The sequence below is a fragment of the Candoia aspera genome, chromosome 6 (genome assembly GCF_035149785.1).
Source record: "Candoia aspera isolate rCanAsp1 chromosome 6, rCanAsp1.hap2, whole genome shotgun sequence".
Lineage (NCBI taxonomy): Eukaryota > Metazoa > Chordata > Lepidosauria > Squamata > Boidae > Candoia > Candoia aspera.
This window is the reverse complement of record NC_086158.1, coordinates 57,201,319-57,221,178: the sequence shown is the minus strand read 5'-3', so window position 1 is coordinate 57,221,178 and position 19,860 is coordinate 57,201,319. Positions and strand designations below refer to the sequence as shown.

At 36.0% G+C, this 19,860-nt stretch overlaps 1 protein-coding gene across 1 annotated transcript in view; it reads right to left on the bottom strand.

Moving 5' to 3' along the window:
• Nucleotides 1-3,688: 3,688 nt before the first annotated feature.
• ATRNL1 (attractin like 1) overlaps nt 3,689-19,860 on the bottom strand; it is a 609,453-nt gene continuing 593,281 nt past the window's right edge. Inside the window, exon 29 of the mRNA XM_063307208.1 lies at nt 3,689-6,743. Coding sequence (XP_063163278.1) covers nt 6,619-6,743 — 125 coding nt within the window. The 3' untranslated portion in view covers nt 3,689-6,618. The remainder of the gene's footprint in view (nt 6,744-19,860) is intronic.

Sequence of the window (19,860 nt, the reverse complement as noted above, 5' to 3'; positions counted from 1 at the left end):
AGGGTCTCCACTATTTTGTTATTTAAAGATACCTTTTAAAAAAAGGAAAAGGAAAAAAAAACTATTATAACATTATAGGTAAATATTTGGTTTCTAATTTCCCATTTGTAGTACTCTGACTGATATACACTATTTATAAACATTTAAATGTTTTCATACGTTTCTGATTTCAGTTCTTTGGTCAATTCTAAGTCTCCAACTCTTTGGCCACCTAGTGGTTATCTAGATTGTTGCAGCTCAGGTGTGGTAGCCCTAACATAACATGTTTCATGAAATAAAGCAGCAAATGTACACTCAATTGTAAATGAAAAAAATCTACCAAACAGCAGTTACTTGAATGCTGGCTAGTAATATTTCTTCTTATTCTGTATGCATTTAAATGGACATTCACAAACGCCAAACAACTACAATTGCTTGAATTGACTGGGTTTGATCAAAGGTCCCTGATTTCCACAGCTTATTTTGACAGATCATGGTTTTATGTGGCATAAACAATGCAGTGACAGTCTATAGCTGAAGCACACATTTTTTTCAGACAAAGGCCCCAACTGACATTAAAGTGGTGTACCAGGGGCCACACTCCAAATAATTACAGAAAGCGAAAAGAAGTAGGTGGGTCAAGGACGAAAACAAAATATGACTTTATTTTAATGTAATTAAAACTGAGTTGATTAAATTAAATGCAACAAATGTAACTTTGGCTCTTTAAGTGGTCATCTACATATTCAGGAAAAAAAAGTTCTATCCTCCACAGAAGCCTTATACAACTATATATGCCCAGTGATCGATTGATTCACATCTACTTGCATAGCTCCCAAATGAATCCTTTAAGGAGGTTTACAAGAATCAAAGACATAAGTAAAATGATCATAACATGTTCTTCCTTCACACCCTTCAACCAACGTAGTTAGCATACTTCAAAAAATCTCCAAAGACCAGATAGACAAACCCGCAAGGGCAATCCAATGCCATCTATAAGGCCCAAATACTTCTCAGAAGAAAATTGTGTTCAACTTCTGCTGAAAAAACCAATAAAGAGGGGGCTAACCAAACTTCTGTGGTAGTCTTTTCCATAGTATTTGGGTCACCATGAAGAAGGACTATTTATGAGCTCCTATTTCTCAAGCTTCTTGTAGGATGAGGACTCTGAGGATACCCTATATGGAACACAGCCTGAGAGAGACAGTCCTGCAGGCAAGTGAGAGGCAAGCCACGTTAGGTCTTTACAGGTAAATGTTTGCACTTTGTATTGGGCCTGGGAGGCAGCACAATGGCCGCAGGACAAGTGTTATACTATTGAAATGGCTGGTTCCCAACAAATCATCTTCAAAAGCAGCCTCATGCAGAAATTCAGTCTGCCAAGGGGGCAAGGTTAGATTTGCATCTGTGATTTGAGCTTCAAGGGCAAACCAATCTGATCCAAGCTGCTTTGAGAATTGATTAAAAGAAAATTATTTGTCCATAAGTTATAATGGGGAAGCATAAAAATGCTACAGCTTCTTCTTCTTTTTTGGCAGAATAAGATGAAAGCAGCAGGGATGATAAACTCTTTAGAGGACATTAACCCTGCCGAGTTTCAGCAGGGTATCTTCAAGGACTTCACTGAAAATGTTTCTGAAACACTCCTCCTCAACCTCTTCTAAGGCAGAGCTAGCAGGGATGAGGAAAGAATTGAATAACACCCTCCAAATTGTCCTGCAAAGAATCCCAGTTGTGCTGAAATGATAGCATCCTGTGTCAAATTAAAACTTGGGGGGGAAAAAACCCAAAGGCGGTTTAAAAGCTGAACTTTTACCTTTCCATTTGCGAGGCTTGGCCTGACATGAAAAATGACCACTGACTAGCCCTTGTGAGGCTGTTTCAGCTTTGCGATTACTGCATTTTCTGGAAAAGCTGTCATAACTGACAGGATTCAGTTGCGTTAAGGTTGTGACTCGCTGGTAATATTCTTTTAGTTAGTAGATGCAACTGAAGCAGGCTGGTGCATTTAGATTCTATACCACAGAGATACTCAAGCCACAGAGAGAGAGATTGTAATAGAAGAAATAGCAGTCGTCATCTTTTTCCTGGCAACTGTATTAGCCCCAAACCTGTTTATTAATTGCCATGTAACTTAATCCTGCCCCAGTTAGGCACACTTAAAGTCAGGTTCCACTCAAGAGCACTAGTCAGCCCAGAACCCATATTCAAAGTGCTGTGAGCTGTGTTAAACGTCCAGTCATGTTGGCAAGGCCATTACAGATTGGAACAATGTTTTTCAACCTTGGCAACTTTAAGCTGTGTGGATTTCAACCCCCAGAATTCCCCAGCCAACATTAGAATGAGAGAGAGAGAGAGCAAAATTAAGGCTTGATCTGCCACTTTAAAGATGTTGAGACATGAGGAAGTGAATGAGGCCCAGAGCAACTGTTAGCCTTCCCACAAGAAGGGAAGAGCAGAGAGTTGATGCAGGTAATCAACCACATTGGCCATGTCAAGACCACATCCTGAAAGACTCCCATAGCATTTAACTGGCCCATATACCTTCTCCATATGCAGAAGTGAAATTGCAATATTGTATGTCATCTATAGATAGAGAGCTAGTTTGGTGTAGTGGTTAAGACACCGGGCTAGAACGTGTGAGACGGTGAGTTCCAGTCCTGCCTTAGGCACAAAGCCAGCTGGGTGACCTTGGGCCAGTCACTCTCTCTCAGCCCTAGGAAGGAGGCAATGGCAAACCACTTCTGAAAAACCTTGCCAAGAAAACTGCAGGGACTTGTCCAGGTGGTCTTCGAGAATTGGTCCCAATTGAATGGATTAAAAAAAAAGTTATCTATATAAGCTCCAGAAGCTATGGAAAAGTCACATATTCCCTTTTATCCCATATTTTCCTCAAGAGAGATAAAGTAATCTTGGACTTTCAGCACCTGATTAAATTGTTGAATGTCTAAATGTCTAGTAGGGGCAACCATCTCAATCCTGTTTGTGATAGCAAAATAACAGGAGGAGCTTCCTTCTTTAGCAGTGATTTAAAATTCTCATGAGGTTGGTTGAACATGCATGGATAATGTATGCAGATCTAGTCAAGAACTGCATGAAGTATCCTGAGGTTATAATTTTTAGGACCCAGGGATCCATGATGTTTTTTTTTTCCCCCCATGCTTTTAAACAGTGTATAATATGCCTGAAGATGGGTTGTGAGGTGGCAGTGTTGGAATTAAATGCCAATTTCAGTGCTTCCCAGATTAAATCTATGGTGTTTTTCTGGCTCAATTCAATCTAACCAGTTATCTGGTAGAATGGATCAAACATTTCCTGGCCAAGGGAAATGCAGATGGATAAAAGTCCCTACTGCTAGTCTTGTTTCAGGATTATGGGCTATCATTGGTATTGGCTAAGGGGTCTCCCTAGGCCAGACAGGCCTGCATTTTGTATTAGCAGCATACAATTCAGCATAAGCTATTTCCTAAAGCAGAGCCAATAATATTTGCACTCAAAAATTAGGCCTACCAGGCCTGCTTATTGAGACCAAAATGGATATTCATACGATCTACCTATGAATAATTGAAGTGATATGTCAGATTCTCTTTTGAATAGCTTCCTAATTTCAATTTCCATCTCAGGATCCCCCAACTTTTTAGAGGTATTTGCACTTTTTCAGGTAAAATATATGATGCATCAAAAATTCAAATATGTAGGAACAAATTAGGAAATTTACAGCCAAGTCTTTTATTTCTCTTTTGTTATTCTCTGAATAATCCCCTTACTCATCATACATGCCCATTCTAATGACATTTTTTTTCTTTTACCAAATCAATATTAGCAGAATAGAAAGGATTTAAAAATAAAAATGAAAACAAGAATGTTATTAGAGCTAAAAAAGTTCATTAACTGATTTTTTTTTCTGATAGCAATAGCCCTCCCTCTCCCTAATTCTGGAAGTATTTATATGTAAATAAGGTTATTGAATAGACTTATTAACACAAAAATGTCTGCAGAACTGGACCCCTTTGTTTTAGAATAATAAATTGAATTTAAAAGAAAATCATCACACCTTGACAACATAACTTTAGAATAAGAATCAGTCTCCTTTTGAGAATGAAAATACCCCAACAATCATGCCAGCATAATTTATCACTGTGCAATGAATCAAAAACAGTAGAGCAATCATGATAAAATGTAACCTAATGATCTTGGATGAGAGAAAACTACATACTGTACAATAGTTCAGTTCAATGAATTTCTATCTTTTTTCATAACAATCACTTGTCATCCAAATTAAGTAGTCAAATTATTTTTAAAGAGAAACACCATCAAGTCACAAACAGGCCTTTATTACTGCTACTGCACCATCTTGACATGCAAGGAACTATGTAGTCAAACTGTAAACAGTTAACTCTTTCCCCTTCCTGGAAGAAAATGAAAATATAAACACCAATTATATTTGTATACCTTTTTTTAATTAACACAACTCCACCACTGGTAAGAGTTTATACCTCTGTGGATAATTACCACAATAGCAGCTCTGCACACTAAGAACTGCTGTTCTGTTCTTCCCCAGGATTCTAACAAGTCCACTGGAACATGTAATTTGCCATTACCAGTTTTGAGTACATACCAACTTCAACTAAAATTGTACATTTAATGTATGCTGCAATGAATAAGATTCAGTAAACAAACTGAGTGCTTAAATATCATTTCTATTATTTAAATGCATTTTTTGTTTTCTAGATTTGAGACTGGGAAGCCTAAAGAGCAATGCTATCAAAGTGATTATCTGTTGCCCACCTCTGAAAGTCCTTTTCTCATAAATATGTGAGTCCTCCTTATGTTTGGAGAACTGTATTGTAGCAGGAGGGGAGTGGAGTGGGGAGCAGAAGGAGACCAGGAAAATGGCAAAAAATCAGATCTCCCTTCTATGGGTAGCTGCCTAATTAAATCACAAGGCCTTTCATCAACAAAAGAACAGCTGCTGAAAATATAAAGTGGATTCACAATTAAGCAGCAATTATGAAGCAGTGAAAGCGTTTCATAATTATTATTCACTTTCAAATAACTAGATCAGTGGTTCTTAGATTAGGGTCTAGGGAGCACCAGGGGTTCATAAGGTACTGCAGGTGGTCCCTAGTGAGATCATATGGCCAAAATATTGGGACACTGCCACATCCTACAAGATTTTGGCATTCTCACCCCAAATTTCACAAGTTTGAAATAAACAAAAATGTACTGAGTTTTGGTAATACTGCAATATTTTAGACTTGTGATTCTTTTAAAAAATATTATTTAATGTTGGGGTTCTGTGGACAGCATAGGAAAACATATGCTCTGATGCCTACAGGTACCATTTTGCTGGCCTGTGCTTATGGGGTGGCTTTTGATGAAGTAGTAGTCTGCATAAAGAAAAGGATAGAAATTGACAAGCTAGAAAATTGTTTCTTTCTAGCTTTGGTTGGTATATGGCAGTTTGGTAATGTTCTGTGCTCAAAAGCCATTCCAACAGCCCCGAACAAGAAAACTGTTGCTAGGCCAGTGGGTCCTTCAACGTTTTAAATATTACTTTAAAGGGAAAAGAATATATATTTGCTTCTAATAGGGACAGGACTTTTAATACCTGTAATAAAGGGGAGGATATAGCCAGAGCAACATTATTTTGTAGTGATTATGGCAATGATTTTCCCATTGGATAGCAAGGCTAAAATCTGCAGTAAGTTTTAACTCCATGGATTTCATTGGCCACCAGTATCACATTAATGCAGGATTCAAGGCAGTTCTACATAGGAATATAAAGTTTTTCAACTCTGCCCTCCCGAGTCTTGCAATTTTTAACATGGCTGTGGCAAGGAAAAAAAATGGGATGGTGGTGGATATTCTGTTGTTGGATAGGCTTTTCCACACTCAGACAGTTCTTGCAATGAGTTAGTTTGGCATGGAAGACAGGAATGTTCTTTCTGCTGCATTCCAGATTTTGAATTCTTATACTTTATCATGCTTTTGAAAGGTATGTTTGATATGCATGTATTCAACTTTCCACTTATTGAATATATGTATCTTGTTGTTATATTTGCCTCACTGAAATACCTTTTTGTTGTATAAGTGTAACACCTAATTTAAGTTCCACTGTCATACCTGGGCAGTGATAATAATATTTATATCCCTAATAATGCCAGTTCCTGCTTTATTTAATTGACTGAACCTGAATGCTGATCAAGCTGAAAAACTGAATAACCCATTACTTCTACCTATGTAATGAGTCCTTCAGAAATATTTAAATTTTCAATAATATATTTCCTTCTCCATTATAAAGCAATTTATAATTTTTCCTTTTTTACCTGATAGGGATAATGAGAATCACGGAGAAATATTTTTTATATTAATACTGATGTTAGAATATTTTCTTAAAGTTTAGCCAATATATTCACATTGCCCATTAGGACACCACACTTTGGGAGCTCAGTGGGAAGAAGACATGTTAATTCATCTAACCTTGATACTTCTTACCATCATCTTTGCCACCATCTAGAGATTGCCTCCACAAAAACTGAGGCTGTATTTTAGCTTTCAATGGAAGCTCTTTAAAAAAAAAAGGTTGGAGGGAGAAGAATAAAACATTACAGAATATACAAATGCATTCTTGTTATCTCAGACGCAAGTCCCTTGACGGGTTGAAAGGTGATGCTTTCGATTTCTGACTCCCAAACTCTTATCTTTACACTCTGAGGGCTTCTGTTGTGAAATGTCTATCAGTGCACTTGCAATTGCCAGCCCTGTAAGAAAAGATAAAAAGAACAATGAAATACCCTATTGTGAGAATATTTTCCCAACTTCTTTTATCCATTCATGTCCAGGATGTATATTGTGCATGTTTTAAAAATATTTTGGAAGATTTATTTCAGTCTTTGCATAAGCATAACACCACACTGTTACTAATTAAAGCAGCCATGTCCTTTTACAGACTTCCATATGAGTCCTCAAAGGAGACAAGGCTAAAGCCAATGAGCTGATTTAATGGATAGCAAAGAGAAAGACTGAGTTTGTGTGAGGTCCAAAGCACTTTTTAACCAGAGTTCCAACCTATATTAACTTTTCAGTACATGTCTGCTTCTGAGTGACAACTGAAATTTCTAACATCACTGGAGTAATTTAACTGCAAAACAAGCTCATGAACAATGCAACCAAAAAGCCATGTTAACATTCATGTTAGTTTCTGTAAACTGGGCAGTGAGAGTGAATGCCATTTCATTGGAAAACAGTCATGAAGTTATTAAGTTTAAAATACCAAGTTTGGCTCTGAATTTGAATTATGCGGCCATAACTTGCTCTTCAGGTCAGTGATGTGGACACCTGGCTTTCCAACATCCATGCATATGGAAATATGTCCCCCAAGGCATATACATTCCCCTATTTATTTATCATACTGCATCACATTCTATTGAACTGAATTTTGGGTGGAATTTGTCCATTCTGAGAAGGCTCCAAGGCAGAATGAGTCTCCCACTGAAATAGCTTTCTTCCAGCTTTTCAAGGGGGACATGGGTTGAGGAAGATTCACAAAGCCCAGCATTTAATGTACTGTTCTGTTGTAACTCACCAACTCTAGAAAAATGCACATGGCACATTCAAAGTTAATTAAATACACAGGTATAATGAAATCCTTTATTCTGTTGTATTTATCAAGTTCTACCTCCACACAATTCAGATATATAGCAAGGTAACTGGACAATTCTTGGCCCAAAATTCTTAATAGAGTATTAGTAAAATGCTTGCCTTTATTTATTTATTTATTTATTTATTTTTATTTATCATATTTTTACCACTGCCCATCTCCCCCACATACCATTCAGGATGAATTTACCAGCAAATATATGCAAACAAATAAAGCTGTAAGACAAAAAATCTGCAACTTGACACACTTTTCATGAAGTAAACATGTACTGTACTTGGATTTACTTCACAGTATGCCTGTGTCACTCCTAGCATCTATCAGCATTGGGCACACTGGCTAGAGCAGTTGGAAATTGTACTGCAGGAATATCTAGAGTTCCACAAATGGTTTATTCTTGTGTTATATCCATAATATGACTTTAAGATACTGAGAGGACATCAAATCTCTAATCTAGACATCAAGGCTCCCAAATAAGAATTCTTACTGACCCCTGTATTCTACTTCCTGTCTTTACTCTTAGTTTAAGAAATTTATTTTATTCTCTTATATGTGACTATAACCATAGAGTGATTTCCCTTAATACCAGCCACAAAATGCCTTTCTTACTGTTAGCCTCATGTTATACATAATAGTAGAATCTCTCCTCATGGCCAATTTCAACTATTCCCTTACAAAGAGGTATCATTTTGCAGCATAGATGAGAACATGCAATCTCAGAGCAGCATATAGTCTCCAAACATTTTGCCCTTTTTGACTGACTAGGCCACTGATTTCAGCATTATGGTTTCCCAATATTTTGAAATCTCATAAAATGTAGTTATGACCTAAAATAGAAGTAATGTGATTAAAAAAGAAAATCCCAGTTCCATGAATCCGATTGTCCCAAGCTCCCATGCAATATAGCCTCCACCCATACTGCGTCCCTTCCCCACTGTGCAATCTCACCCTTGTTTATGCTGTTTGGATGCATAACAAAGTGCACTCACAATAAAATGGCTTGTGATCCATTTTATTGTGAGTGCCTTTAATAGAAAGTTAATAGCAGGATAAGACCTGCTTGTTAAATGCAGGATTTTTCTTTAGTTATCCTGCTTCTACAACAGAGTAAGTGAATCTCTAGAATAACATTAAATGACAGGGATTAAATGTGCCTCTCAGTGATCCTGGAGATGGCATTTTCTATCAAAGAAATCACTTTCTCAAATTCTTATTTTCCTACAAGAGGTTTATTTGTGTGCTATTCCAGTTATTTTGTTTAGCTGAATGAACTCTGGCAACTCTGAATGAACTATGCTTTTCAGTCTAACACTGCATTCTAGACCTACTGGCATGCTGGTAAAGTTCCATTAAAATCAGGTCACTCCAGAAGATCATTTCTCAAAGCATCACACAAATCATCCAAAGAAATTCACTTACTGTTTTCTCTGGGCTCAACACACTTTCTTGTTATCAAAGCAATATAATTAACTGGGGGGCTCAATTCATTATTTTACACTGGCATCTATAAGAATTTCATTTACCAAGTCAAAATGATGCACAGATGCTGCCGGCAAGTAGAATTTACATCAAAATGCAACCAAAGAGTCAATAAAAATGCTGGGGCTTAAATATTTATTATATGCTTTACCTTTATTTAATAGGTTTTTTCCCCCCAAGACAGTTAATATTATTGGCTGGAAATGTAAATCCTATGATAGCTACCATTTATTTCCCCTATTTTCTTGGCTTGTTTAATTTACGGTCTCTTCATGCATTCCCCATTTGAAAATACCTTCCTTCTGAGCTGACTGCTCCTGTTCTTCAACACTGAAGCCATAGTGTAAAACTAACATGGTTGAATGCTGCAAGTCACCTGCCTAGTTTAGACACTTCTCTCTATTTTGAAAATGTAGGTATTGAGGTTCATCTAGGAACGAGACCTGTCTATTCCAGCATCCCTTAATCTGGTATTCTCCAGATGTGTAGGGATTCAGTTCTTAGAATGGCTTGAAATTGTGAAACTACACTGTATGAAAGGCACCTGTTTTGAAAAGATTTTGATGATGATTTACAAAAATGGATTTGGTTATTTTAATGAACTTTGCCTAAAGAGCAAGCAATAGCTTCTTTTACCAAATGCTTACATACAAACATTTAAAAAGTGCCCAGTAAAATAAATCAGTGGAAAAGAAAATTTATTATTATTATTATTATTGATAAAATAATGTTACATGCATTGGAACAGAGAGAAAAGTTTTATTTAGGTCATGCATAGAAATATTACAGTCATCCTGAAAGACAATGTAATGGTAATAGTTGAACAGTCAATCTCTAGCCATAAAATTACTTGTGTCCGTGTATGTGTGTGATGTTTATTTCATTTATATCAATTATGTAGAACAATTAATAAGTACAGAAATAAAATGTACCACATCAAAGCAGATTGCTTTGCAAACTGTGTGCAATTTAAGTATAAGTGCAACATTGAAAATTTCATTAGAACAATAGATTCTGAAAGTGGATTAATTTTGAAGTAGTCTTTCCTTTTCCAAACTTTTGCAAAAGAAAGGTAGAATTATACATTTTATTTTTTTCCAGCAAAACAGCTTCATTAGGGATGAAAGGTTAATTGTAGCCTTAAATGCAATTCAAGCAACAACATGCAAGTATGTGGTGAATGGAGCAGCTTGACAGAAGAAGCAGCATGCTATAAACTGTTTGCCCCGCTGAAATGTTTTACTACCTCATTTACTAACTGTCTCCTTTTACTGCTTGTATTCGTAGTTCTTTTAAACCTTTAATAGCTACAATTTTATTTCAATGTAATCAGATTTAAATAGAAATACCATGGCTGAGGATATTTAAATGTTTTCCTCCCTTGCTGTTTTACACACTAACTGATGGCAAGGCTACATTATCTTCCAGAATAAGAAGCCAACATTTTATACTTCAGCCTTATTTGGTGGCTGGGAAATGCAAGCTTTTCTCTTTCTGCTATTGTTCATTTTAATTAAAAATTTATCAAGTTCACATTTTTCTCCTTTGTTCGACTGAAGGGTGTTAAAGATGACCTGCTAGGTTTGGTTAGGAAGATAATTGCAATACAATTTTCCCTTTAAATATATATTATTGTAACATATCATTCTGGACAGATAACTTTATTAGATTAGATTACATTTCACACATTTTCACATTGTTATGCAGAATCTGAACATTCACAATACAGAATGCAGCTATAATAAAGCACACATTGGCACAGAATGTTTTATATCTTTTAACCAAAAGAAAAGAGAACGGCCATCAAGAAATTAAAGGAAATAATTAAGAAGAACTGCATTGCAGGCAAGCTGAAAAGAGAAAAGCTACTCCCATAATGCTATTTGAAAATCTAATGCTTCACCCATCAAAATTGTTACATCATTATTGCAATTTTTCTTTTTATTTTTCCTGCTCTAAAAGCTATTGTAACACAGACAGTAAACCAAATGTAGCTGCATTAGTGCTGTGAACTCATTACTCAGAATCCCAGTGTCCCTGAAAGTTAATGCAACAGTTTTGAAACCGACTGAGAAAATGATGGAAATTAAAATGCCTAATCTATGGTTAACACAGATCGCCATAGAGCTCAATAAGTATATCTTCATCTTTATCTCATCAGCACTATTTATAATTACATGCACTCCCTTTTTTTTTTACTGCATCCTGTCATTTATTATCAGCATTTCACTGCACTAAAGCACTCTGCAGGTACATAGAAAATATCCTGGTTCATCAGCTTTCAACCATTTACAGCAGTGTCCACACTTTCTTCATTCATTCATTTAACCCATCCTTTTCTGGAGTAAAATTGTAGTGCACAGTCAAACTAGAGGCCTAACAATTCCTGTGCTTTCCTGCTGTCCTTTGTTGTAAGCCATGGTAGTCCCTGTGACACTCTATGGAAGCCAAAGTTGGACTTTGAAGAAGGAGGATAGGAACAGTATTGATGCTTTTGAATTTAGTGTTGGGGAAGACTCCTGAGATTACTATGGACAACTAAGAATACAAACAAATGGATCATCAAACAAATCAAGCCAGAGTTTTCACTCGAGGCACAAATGACCAGGCTCAAATTATCCTACTCTAAACACATTATGTGAAGACCCAGCTCTCTAGTGTTAGCCCTTCAAAGTATTCCAGATAAGAAGCACAACCAGGACCATCGCCACTATGATTATTGTAAGGTTACAATAAACAGAAGGGACGCGGTGGCACTGCGGGTTAAACCGCTGAGCTGCCGATCAGAAGGTCGGCGGTTCAAAACTGCGTGGCGGGGTGAGCTCCTGTTGCTAGTCCCAGCTCCTGCTCACCTAGCAGTTCGAAAACATGCAAATGTGAGTAGATCAATAGGTACCGCTTCGGCGGGAAGGTAACGGCGTTCCGTGTCGTCATGCTGGCCACATGACCCGGAAAATGTCTATGGACAACGCCGGCTCTAAGGCTTAGAAACGGAGATGAGCACCGCCCCCTAGAGTCGGACACGACTGGACTTTACGTCAAGGGAAACCTTTACCTTTACCTACAATAAACAGAATCTTGAAAGACTGAAAGTATTTATCTCCTCCTCTCTTTTCAGTCTCTAGAAAACTAGGGAAGGTCCCTTCTGAAATGCTTTCCATGCTTTTCTCCCACCTGGGGACTGAACTGCCTCTTACCAGACCACTGCTCTGGCTGTGAGTCTTCCTCCTGTCTCTCAAGGTCATTCCCGCATACCATCACACTAGAGATGGCTGTGATGCTGGGAAAGGTGGAAGGAAATAGAAGAGGATGACCAGCAGCAAGGTGGATGGGCTCAGTCACAGTGGTGATGCATACACTGTTGGAAGACCTGAAAGACCAGGTTAGGGATGTGGAGAAGATCTATCTAAATGGTTGCTGAGAGTCGGCACTGACTTAATGGCACATCAATCAGTTGGTTCTTACAGGCAGAACTCTTTCCCTAGGGCATCACTTGTTCCTTTGGATGACTCCTCCTTCCCTTTCTCTCTTTTGTTTGGTTTATCCCCTCTTTATATCACATGTTATTATCTCTGATATTCTAGGGATAAAGAAGGCTGTCTAAATTTGGCTCCTGATCCTTCTCTCATTTGACTCCCTTCTATCTTCCTGTCTAAAGCTCTTTGTTTTCACAGCTATTTTTTAGTTAGGTTATAGAAGACAAAACTCCACTGAGTAAATTTGTGTGGGCATGCACACATTACATGAAAAGAGCTGCTACCACAAGTCTTATCTCTAAATCTGTAACAAAATAAACATTATCTCTTTTAGAGACAATAGTGGATACAGAATTATAAACTGAGCATTCTAGAAGCAATTTTTGTTCAAGTCACTATCTAATATTGAACCTAGCTTCATAAAAATGCAATTACAAAGGCTTTTCTTGAACATAGATATTTAACGCATGATAGATCTTTTCTACCCATATAATCACTTTCCATTTTTAAAGGGTGTCTATTCATTAATTGAGAATAGTTAATCATAAGAAAACATATTTCCACACTCATCATTCTAATTTGCTTTTCAGAAAATTCTTATTGATTTGTGACTTTACAAGTAGATGGTGTAGTTCATTAATTATATACGCAACCTGCAAGATGTTCCAGGGAGAACATAATGAAAGTAGTGACGCCTCTGCAAGATTACTGTTTTGCAAGTTATATTCTTCACCAGATCCTGTTTTCTGCTATTAAATTACTATCAGTACATTCAGATCAGTAAGAATAAATTATTATTAATGAAATGGAGAATGCTTTAACTAGAAAGTTAAGAATTGTGTCCCTCCTACCTTTCAGCCCATTCAAATCTATGGGCATTTGTAGAGTAATGGTGGCAAAGAGAAATAAATGACAAAAAGTGTATGATGACATCAGATGTTAGGATTCAAGTTTTCATGATGACATAATTTATGTATATTCCATCATTTTGGTGTCAACACAGTTTGCTGTTCAAATCTTTTCATCAGAATACATTTTACAAGCACGCAAAAGTTTTAGGTTTTTTAATGTTTATGGTTGCTTCTGACTATCAGCAATAACTAAAAAGAATGGGCTAGGATTGGTTTAAAATATAGCTACATAAACTTATGTTAATCAAAATGGTGGACGATTTAAAGGGGGTGGATGGGGTATGTCAATGTCCATGAGCTAAAACAGATACACTATTTAGATTGTATATACGTTATGACCATGATTTAGAACAGGCACTTCATACTATTTTCAAAAACAGACGAAACTAGAGCATTTAGCCTATAACTTTATAAATCTAATTCTACTAAAATCTTCCACACTAATCAAAGTCAAGTGTTGACAGAGAAATGTCACACACATCAAGCAAATGATAGTCCTTAAGTCACAAAAGTTAGGTCTTCAGTTTATCTAGACTTTTTCATTCATATTTTCTATTTTATCTGTTTTAATGGAAACTGAAGCCTTTCCAAAATAATAATTAAAAAGTATTTTCTGTAGTGTATAACATATTATATTTTGAAAAATACAGATTTAAGATGTAGCTTATTGGTGGTTCACTACTATTCACCTCAGTTTTCCACCTAAAAAGTGGGAATAATACAGAGAAGAAGGTATGTGAAGGTATATGAAATAAGGACTGCCAAGACTACAGATTTGAAGTATTGTGGAAATTATCAATAATAATAAAATTTAATACAATTGATTTGCTAGAAATGCCAGAGAGGGCTTTGTTATGTTTTCTTTCTTTTTCTTTTCGTTAGAATTCTTGACACAATTCAATAAAACTGATCTTTGATGCTATTCATTACAAAACCTGTCATTTCAGAAGAGGTTCACAATGTTACATTCTCAGTTCAATGCCAATCTGCTCAATGTGAGCTATGACCAAACATCATTTTTGCTGTTGATATCACAGCTGGGTTTTGACAACTTTTGAAAGCAGCTTAGCAAAAATCAGACAAACCAGATTGGAAATGTAAATGCCCCATTTGATGTTGCTGCAGACACTTCTTGATTTCTTATTATAACCTGCTTTTGGCAGAATGGGTGCCCTCTTTGTCAGAACTTTCTTATACCCCTCATTTTGTTTCCTCTTCCACTACAGAGCCCAACTCTTTATTAGGTCCATAAAGAAAAGAAGCCACCCTTATAGGCATCTGTCATCAAACAACACCTGATGAAGTGAGAGGGCCAGGTATATAAAAATATAACCAATGTAATATACTGTTATAATTTTCAGACTGCCCTTTTTACTGACCACAACTTGAAAAGAGATTTGTACATGGAACTATTATTAATTATCTGTGACTATCTAAGATTCTTACCTGAATTAAAGTTGCCAGTTTCTGAAAGGTAATATTCAGAGATATGGGAAAGCCTAGAGCTGGTGCCAGCAAGGCAGGTAGCGTACATTTTTAAAGACTTTTGCTACCAAGCAATGAATCCATATATGACTGAAAGTTGACCCCAGTTATTCTATATGGGTTACAACTGTGTTGCAAGCTCAAGGACCTTAAGGTGCATACGCTGCATAGTGAGCTTTCATTTCGTATACATATGTGTGTGTATAACTCCATTCATAAAAGGGAACTAAATCTAAAAGACCTGCATGCTGGATAAAACAAACATTTTAAATCAAATGAACTCACAGAAATAACTGAATCAATAGATAGCAGAGTAGTTCCACTCACTCCACAGCACTTGGACTATTTGAATGACCTTGTCAAACACTCAGAACTGCCTGGCCCTCAACACTCTCAGCAGCTCCGGGTCCACTGCCTTACCCAACTCCTATGTAAAGAGAAAACTCCTTAGAGAAAGAGAAGAGAAAGAAACTGGAAACTAGAGATACTGGTAGCCTGTATGCTAACTGCAGCCAAGGAAATGGTCCAGACACTGAAAAGAAAAGGCATTTGATATGTCTGTCTCATTCATCTGCCCTCCTACACCCCGTCTGTGTGTGTGTGTGTGTGTGTGTGTGTGCGCAAAATCATAATTAAAAGATTAAAAACATAAAACCAGATGAATGCAGGAAAAGCTACTTTTGTCATCTGGAAGTCCCCAAACCAAATATAAATGTAAACCACTTATTTTACAGAAAGGGACAGACACAGCCAATATGATAGTAGAAAAAGAGAAAGCAAAATGCAGATATGGAAAGCTAATGGAGACTTAAGGAACTGGATTGCAAGGAAGAATGCTCAGGGTAACAATTATCTATCATTTCTCTTTACCTTCCTTATTTTCTGCCTTTCAAGGAGAAATGTCTTGGTGTTTTGAATGATGACTTCTTTGCACCTAAAAAACATTTGTTATGGGAAACCACTGATCAAGGCTAATTGTAACCTAATTAGCACAGTCAGTGCCAGCTTTTGAGCAGTCAGGTAAGCCTTGTTGCTAACCAACAGCCAAGATGTATGACCACGTCTATTTTAGTTTTATTTCCATTGCTATGCCTAGATACTAAAATATTCTCCTAAAGCTTGCTTTCAAATGTGCAAGGATGAGTTGACCCTTGTTCTCATGTTACATGTTCCAATATAATTATTGAATGCTGATATATTCTCAGATAGTTTGTGCTTAGAGTTGCAGCTTTAAAAAGAGTTGCATGATAGAACTTTTATAGTTTGTATTTTAGAGTGATATTTTTCTTACAATCCAGAAATTCAGTTGCTGATGAATATTTTCATGAAGACAGGTTATTGTGGAGTTATACTAAAATTCTGGTATTTTTGTTTATTCAAAAATTAATGCTTTATTCTAACTGCTGGATATAACCATAATGTATTCTAACTCATACGTTACATGTAGTGAAACTGAGTAACTACAGGAACAAGAATGGTGTTTTCTTTTTTGTTTTTGCTGGAATTGCTAGCATTCTGCTGTAGTATATCATTGTTTTCCTTTAGACTTGTTTTAAGCAAAATGTCAGTCACTTATATCCAGGAGAATTCTGCAATTAAATATTTATCGTATCCCAGATTCTGCTGTAATTAAACACTATGCCAAATAAACTATATTTGTGATTCTATTTAGGATTAAGTCAACCATCTCCTAGATCTCTGAAAGATTAACTGTCTTAACAGTTTCAGGCTTCCCTTCCCAACATTTGAAATGCTCAGCTATTCACATTATTTCAGTACGTGCATTAACACAGAACTTTTGAGAGAAAGAGAGAGAAGTAAATGAATGAACACTCTCAAATTTAGGGTAGGTTTATTAAAAAAACTGGCACAACCTCACCAAGCACATTGATTTTACTTAGCCCAGCAGAATTTCACTAACAAGTGTGAGTCACATGAATGTTTTCCTTCAAGTAAGCTAATATAGAGAATAATTAATAATAGGGGAAAAAAGCTGGAATCTCACACTGACGAATTATGGAGGATTCTTTGATATTGACAAATGATACATCCACTTTTGAAATGTGTTTTTTTCCCTTCTGTTTTTCCTATATAGAATTACGTATTCCATATATAATTCCCAATTATAAACTACCTCTCAGCTACTCCTCATTTATCAACTATACTGATTACTATCTAATACATTTTTTTTATTTCTAAGTTTTTGTTTTAATCATTACATTCTTATTTTGTAGTATGATGTTTGCTGCATTATACATTTTAAGGCTGATCACTGATTACAGACTCTACAGAATAGATTGATTTTTCACTTTATCACTATCATGGTCTGTCCTTTGACTCAGCACTAGTAAGTTGATAACACTGTAATGCTTGCAGTAGAATGAAAAGAAATGCTTGATGAATGGAGAAAAAACATGTTTGATTCATTTTCCTAATAATAGCTTAATGACAACCATAAACACATGGAGCTAACAAGATCATATCACAAGTGGCGGCACAAAGAGAGAAACAGAGAAATTCTAATCGGGAAAAAAGCTGAAATGAAATCTGCACAGAACTTTGTTTACATATTTGTAGAAGACTAATTTAGAAATGTCTAATTTCACCTGCAAGGGATAGCTTCTCACAGAATTTGTGACTGTGATATTACTTGTCTTTTGTATGAAATGGTTCTGACACAATTTAAATAAACCAGGATATATTTTATTAAAAAAATAGCTACAAATGCATCATATAGTTACATAAAAGGAAACACTCAGATAATATATACTGTCTTGGTTTTTTTTAAATTAAAGTCACTGATCATATGAAAGCAAAGATTCAATGGAAGACAAAGAAAACAGATACACAGAGACATGGTGGAAACCCCCTTTTGAATCCTGAGGCCAAATCAGATATCCAGGAAACAGAGGTCAGGAGCTGACTTTTCTCCCACTGTAGAACATCTATTATACCCCGTACAATACTACCCAAACTTCACTATCCAGAATTCATATGTACAAATCATGCTAATATTCATTAATCCCCACTGAGCCTAAGTATGTGCCAACAACATCAGATTTACACTAACTTTATTAGGATATGTCCTGGATGGCCTATTCTAAGTCCACCTTTTTAGTCTATTGTTCTGGGGCACAATTTGCATCTCTTTGCAAAGTTTAAAAGTATACTCGAAGAAGTGCCTTCCTCTCCATGAACACTCTAAAAAAACTTGTTAACATAACTAGACAAGCCCATTTTTGTGTGTGTCTCTCTCTATATGAATCAGGTTAGTTTTCTCCCCAGTATATATGATCCAGATAAGAAGTAGATGGGATCTGTCCCTCACATTGTTTGTGCAGTTGTGCAGCTTTGAGTGCCTGCATGTGGGCCATACTGGCAATGATAAGGTTTTGTTTTGTTTTGTTTTGCTAAAGAAACTGAAGATGTGTTTCACATTATTTTATTCTACTTTAATTACAAAATATTTTTATATATAATTTAACTGCATGAATCAATTTTTTTTTGGTCTTCCTTTATTTCCCCTCTTTTATCCTTCTTCATTTTACTTTTTCTTCTTTGACAAATGTTTTTTCTCATTCCAAACATAATTTTTTATTTTAATAGCAAGCTTGAAAATCTGAATATAAATATTCATGTTACTTATCTTTTTCCAATTTTTCCAGTTATCTACTGAATAATGTTTCTCCTAAACGAACAGACACATTATTTGCTGGCAGTGAGGAATAAATAGTCACTGCTTTATGAGATAATTTCTATATACTTTCCTTTAATATTCCATCTTCTTTCATTTTAAATCAAATGCAGATTTATTTCATATACTATGAATGGTCTTTACATTTATGATTTGAATTTTGTAGCAAATAAACTTCCTGTCAACTTTGCTTTGTCACTTTGCAATCTTCTAGTGTTACTATGGAACAGCTAGCATAGCTGCAGCTGAGCTGAAGCTGTGCACATTTAGTCTTACAATGAGGATCTAAGAAATTGAAAGGTGATTTTCCATGGATCCAGAGGTGTTAGGTTTTCTATTGGTAATGCCCAAAGAAAGTATCAGTCTTTAATATTGTGAAATTTTAAAATTTAATTACTTTGATTCATTAAGAAGGAGTCCTATGCAAGTGTTCAAAAAATAGGCATAAAATATAAAGATGTGATGACTACATGTCAGCTCCTCGCCTAGTGTTTCTGATCCAACACTTCAGCTTCCTATGTTGATTACCCAGAGTTTCTGTTTGCCTAGATGTTTCTAAGTATATCAGTTGTATCATCCAATGCTGGAGGGATGTGGGAGCAGCTGGCACAGAGATGGATGTTAGGTTTGAACAGGTTTGTAGGAAAACCTCTTGTGAAAATCAGTATTGGGTTGGTTGGGTTTTTTTTTAATGTTATGGATGTTAACATTAAATCTTAACATTAAATCTTAATGTTTTATAAACCATGCACTTAGTCCTCAATTCTTCACATCCTATTGGAAATTACATGAAGAAAAACATGGAAAAAGGATACTCTCTAACATGTATCTGCCCTATCATCTCTTTTCACCTGTCTATGGGAAACAATTTTTGGAACAATCTATGCACGCAAAAGATGGGTGACACAGGTGGAGTACAAATCTTCATTTTCCTGGATTTCAAAGTATACTTGGAATCCATTTCAACTTTGAACTGCAGAGAATTTTTTTTAAAGAAGAAACTTGTTTCTCCTATTTTGAGCATCCTCACAGCTCATTACAGCATAATGCTCTAGTATGATGCACATTTACAAACTAAGGAAAAGGCATATCCGTCATGCAAAGTATGTGAACATTTCCTTAGAGTAATCCATTTAATTTGGGGCTCAGAACTATCAATTCTGTGGACTCACTGCT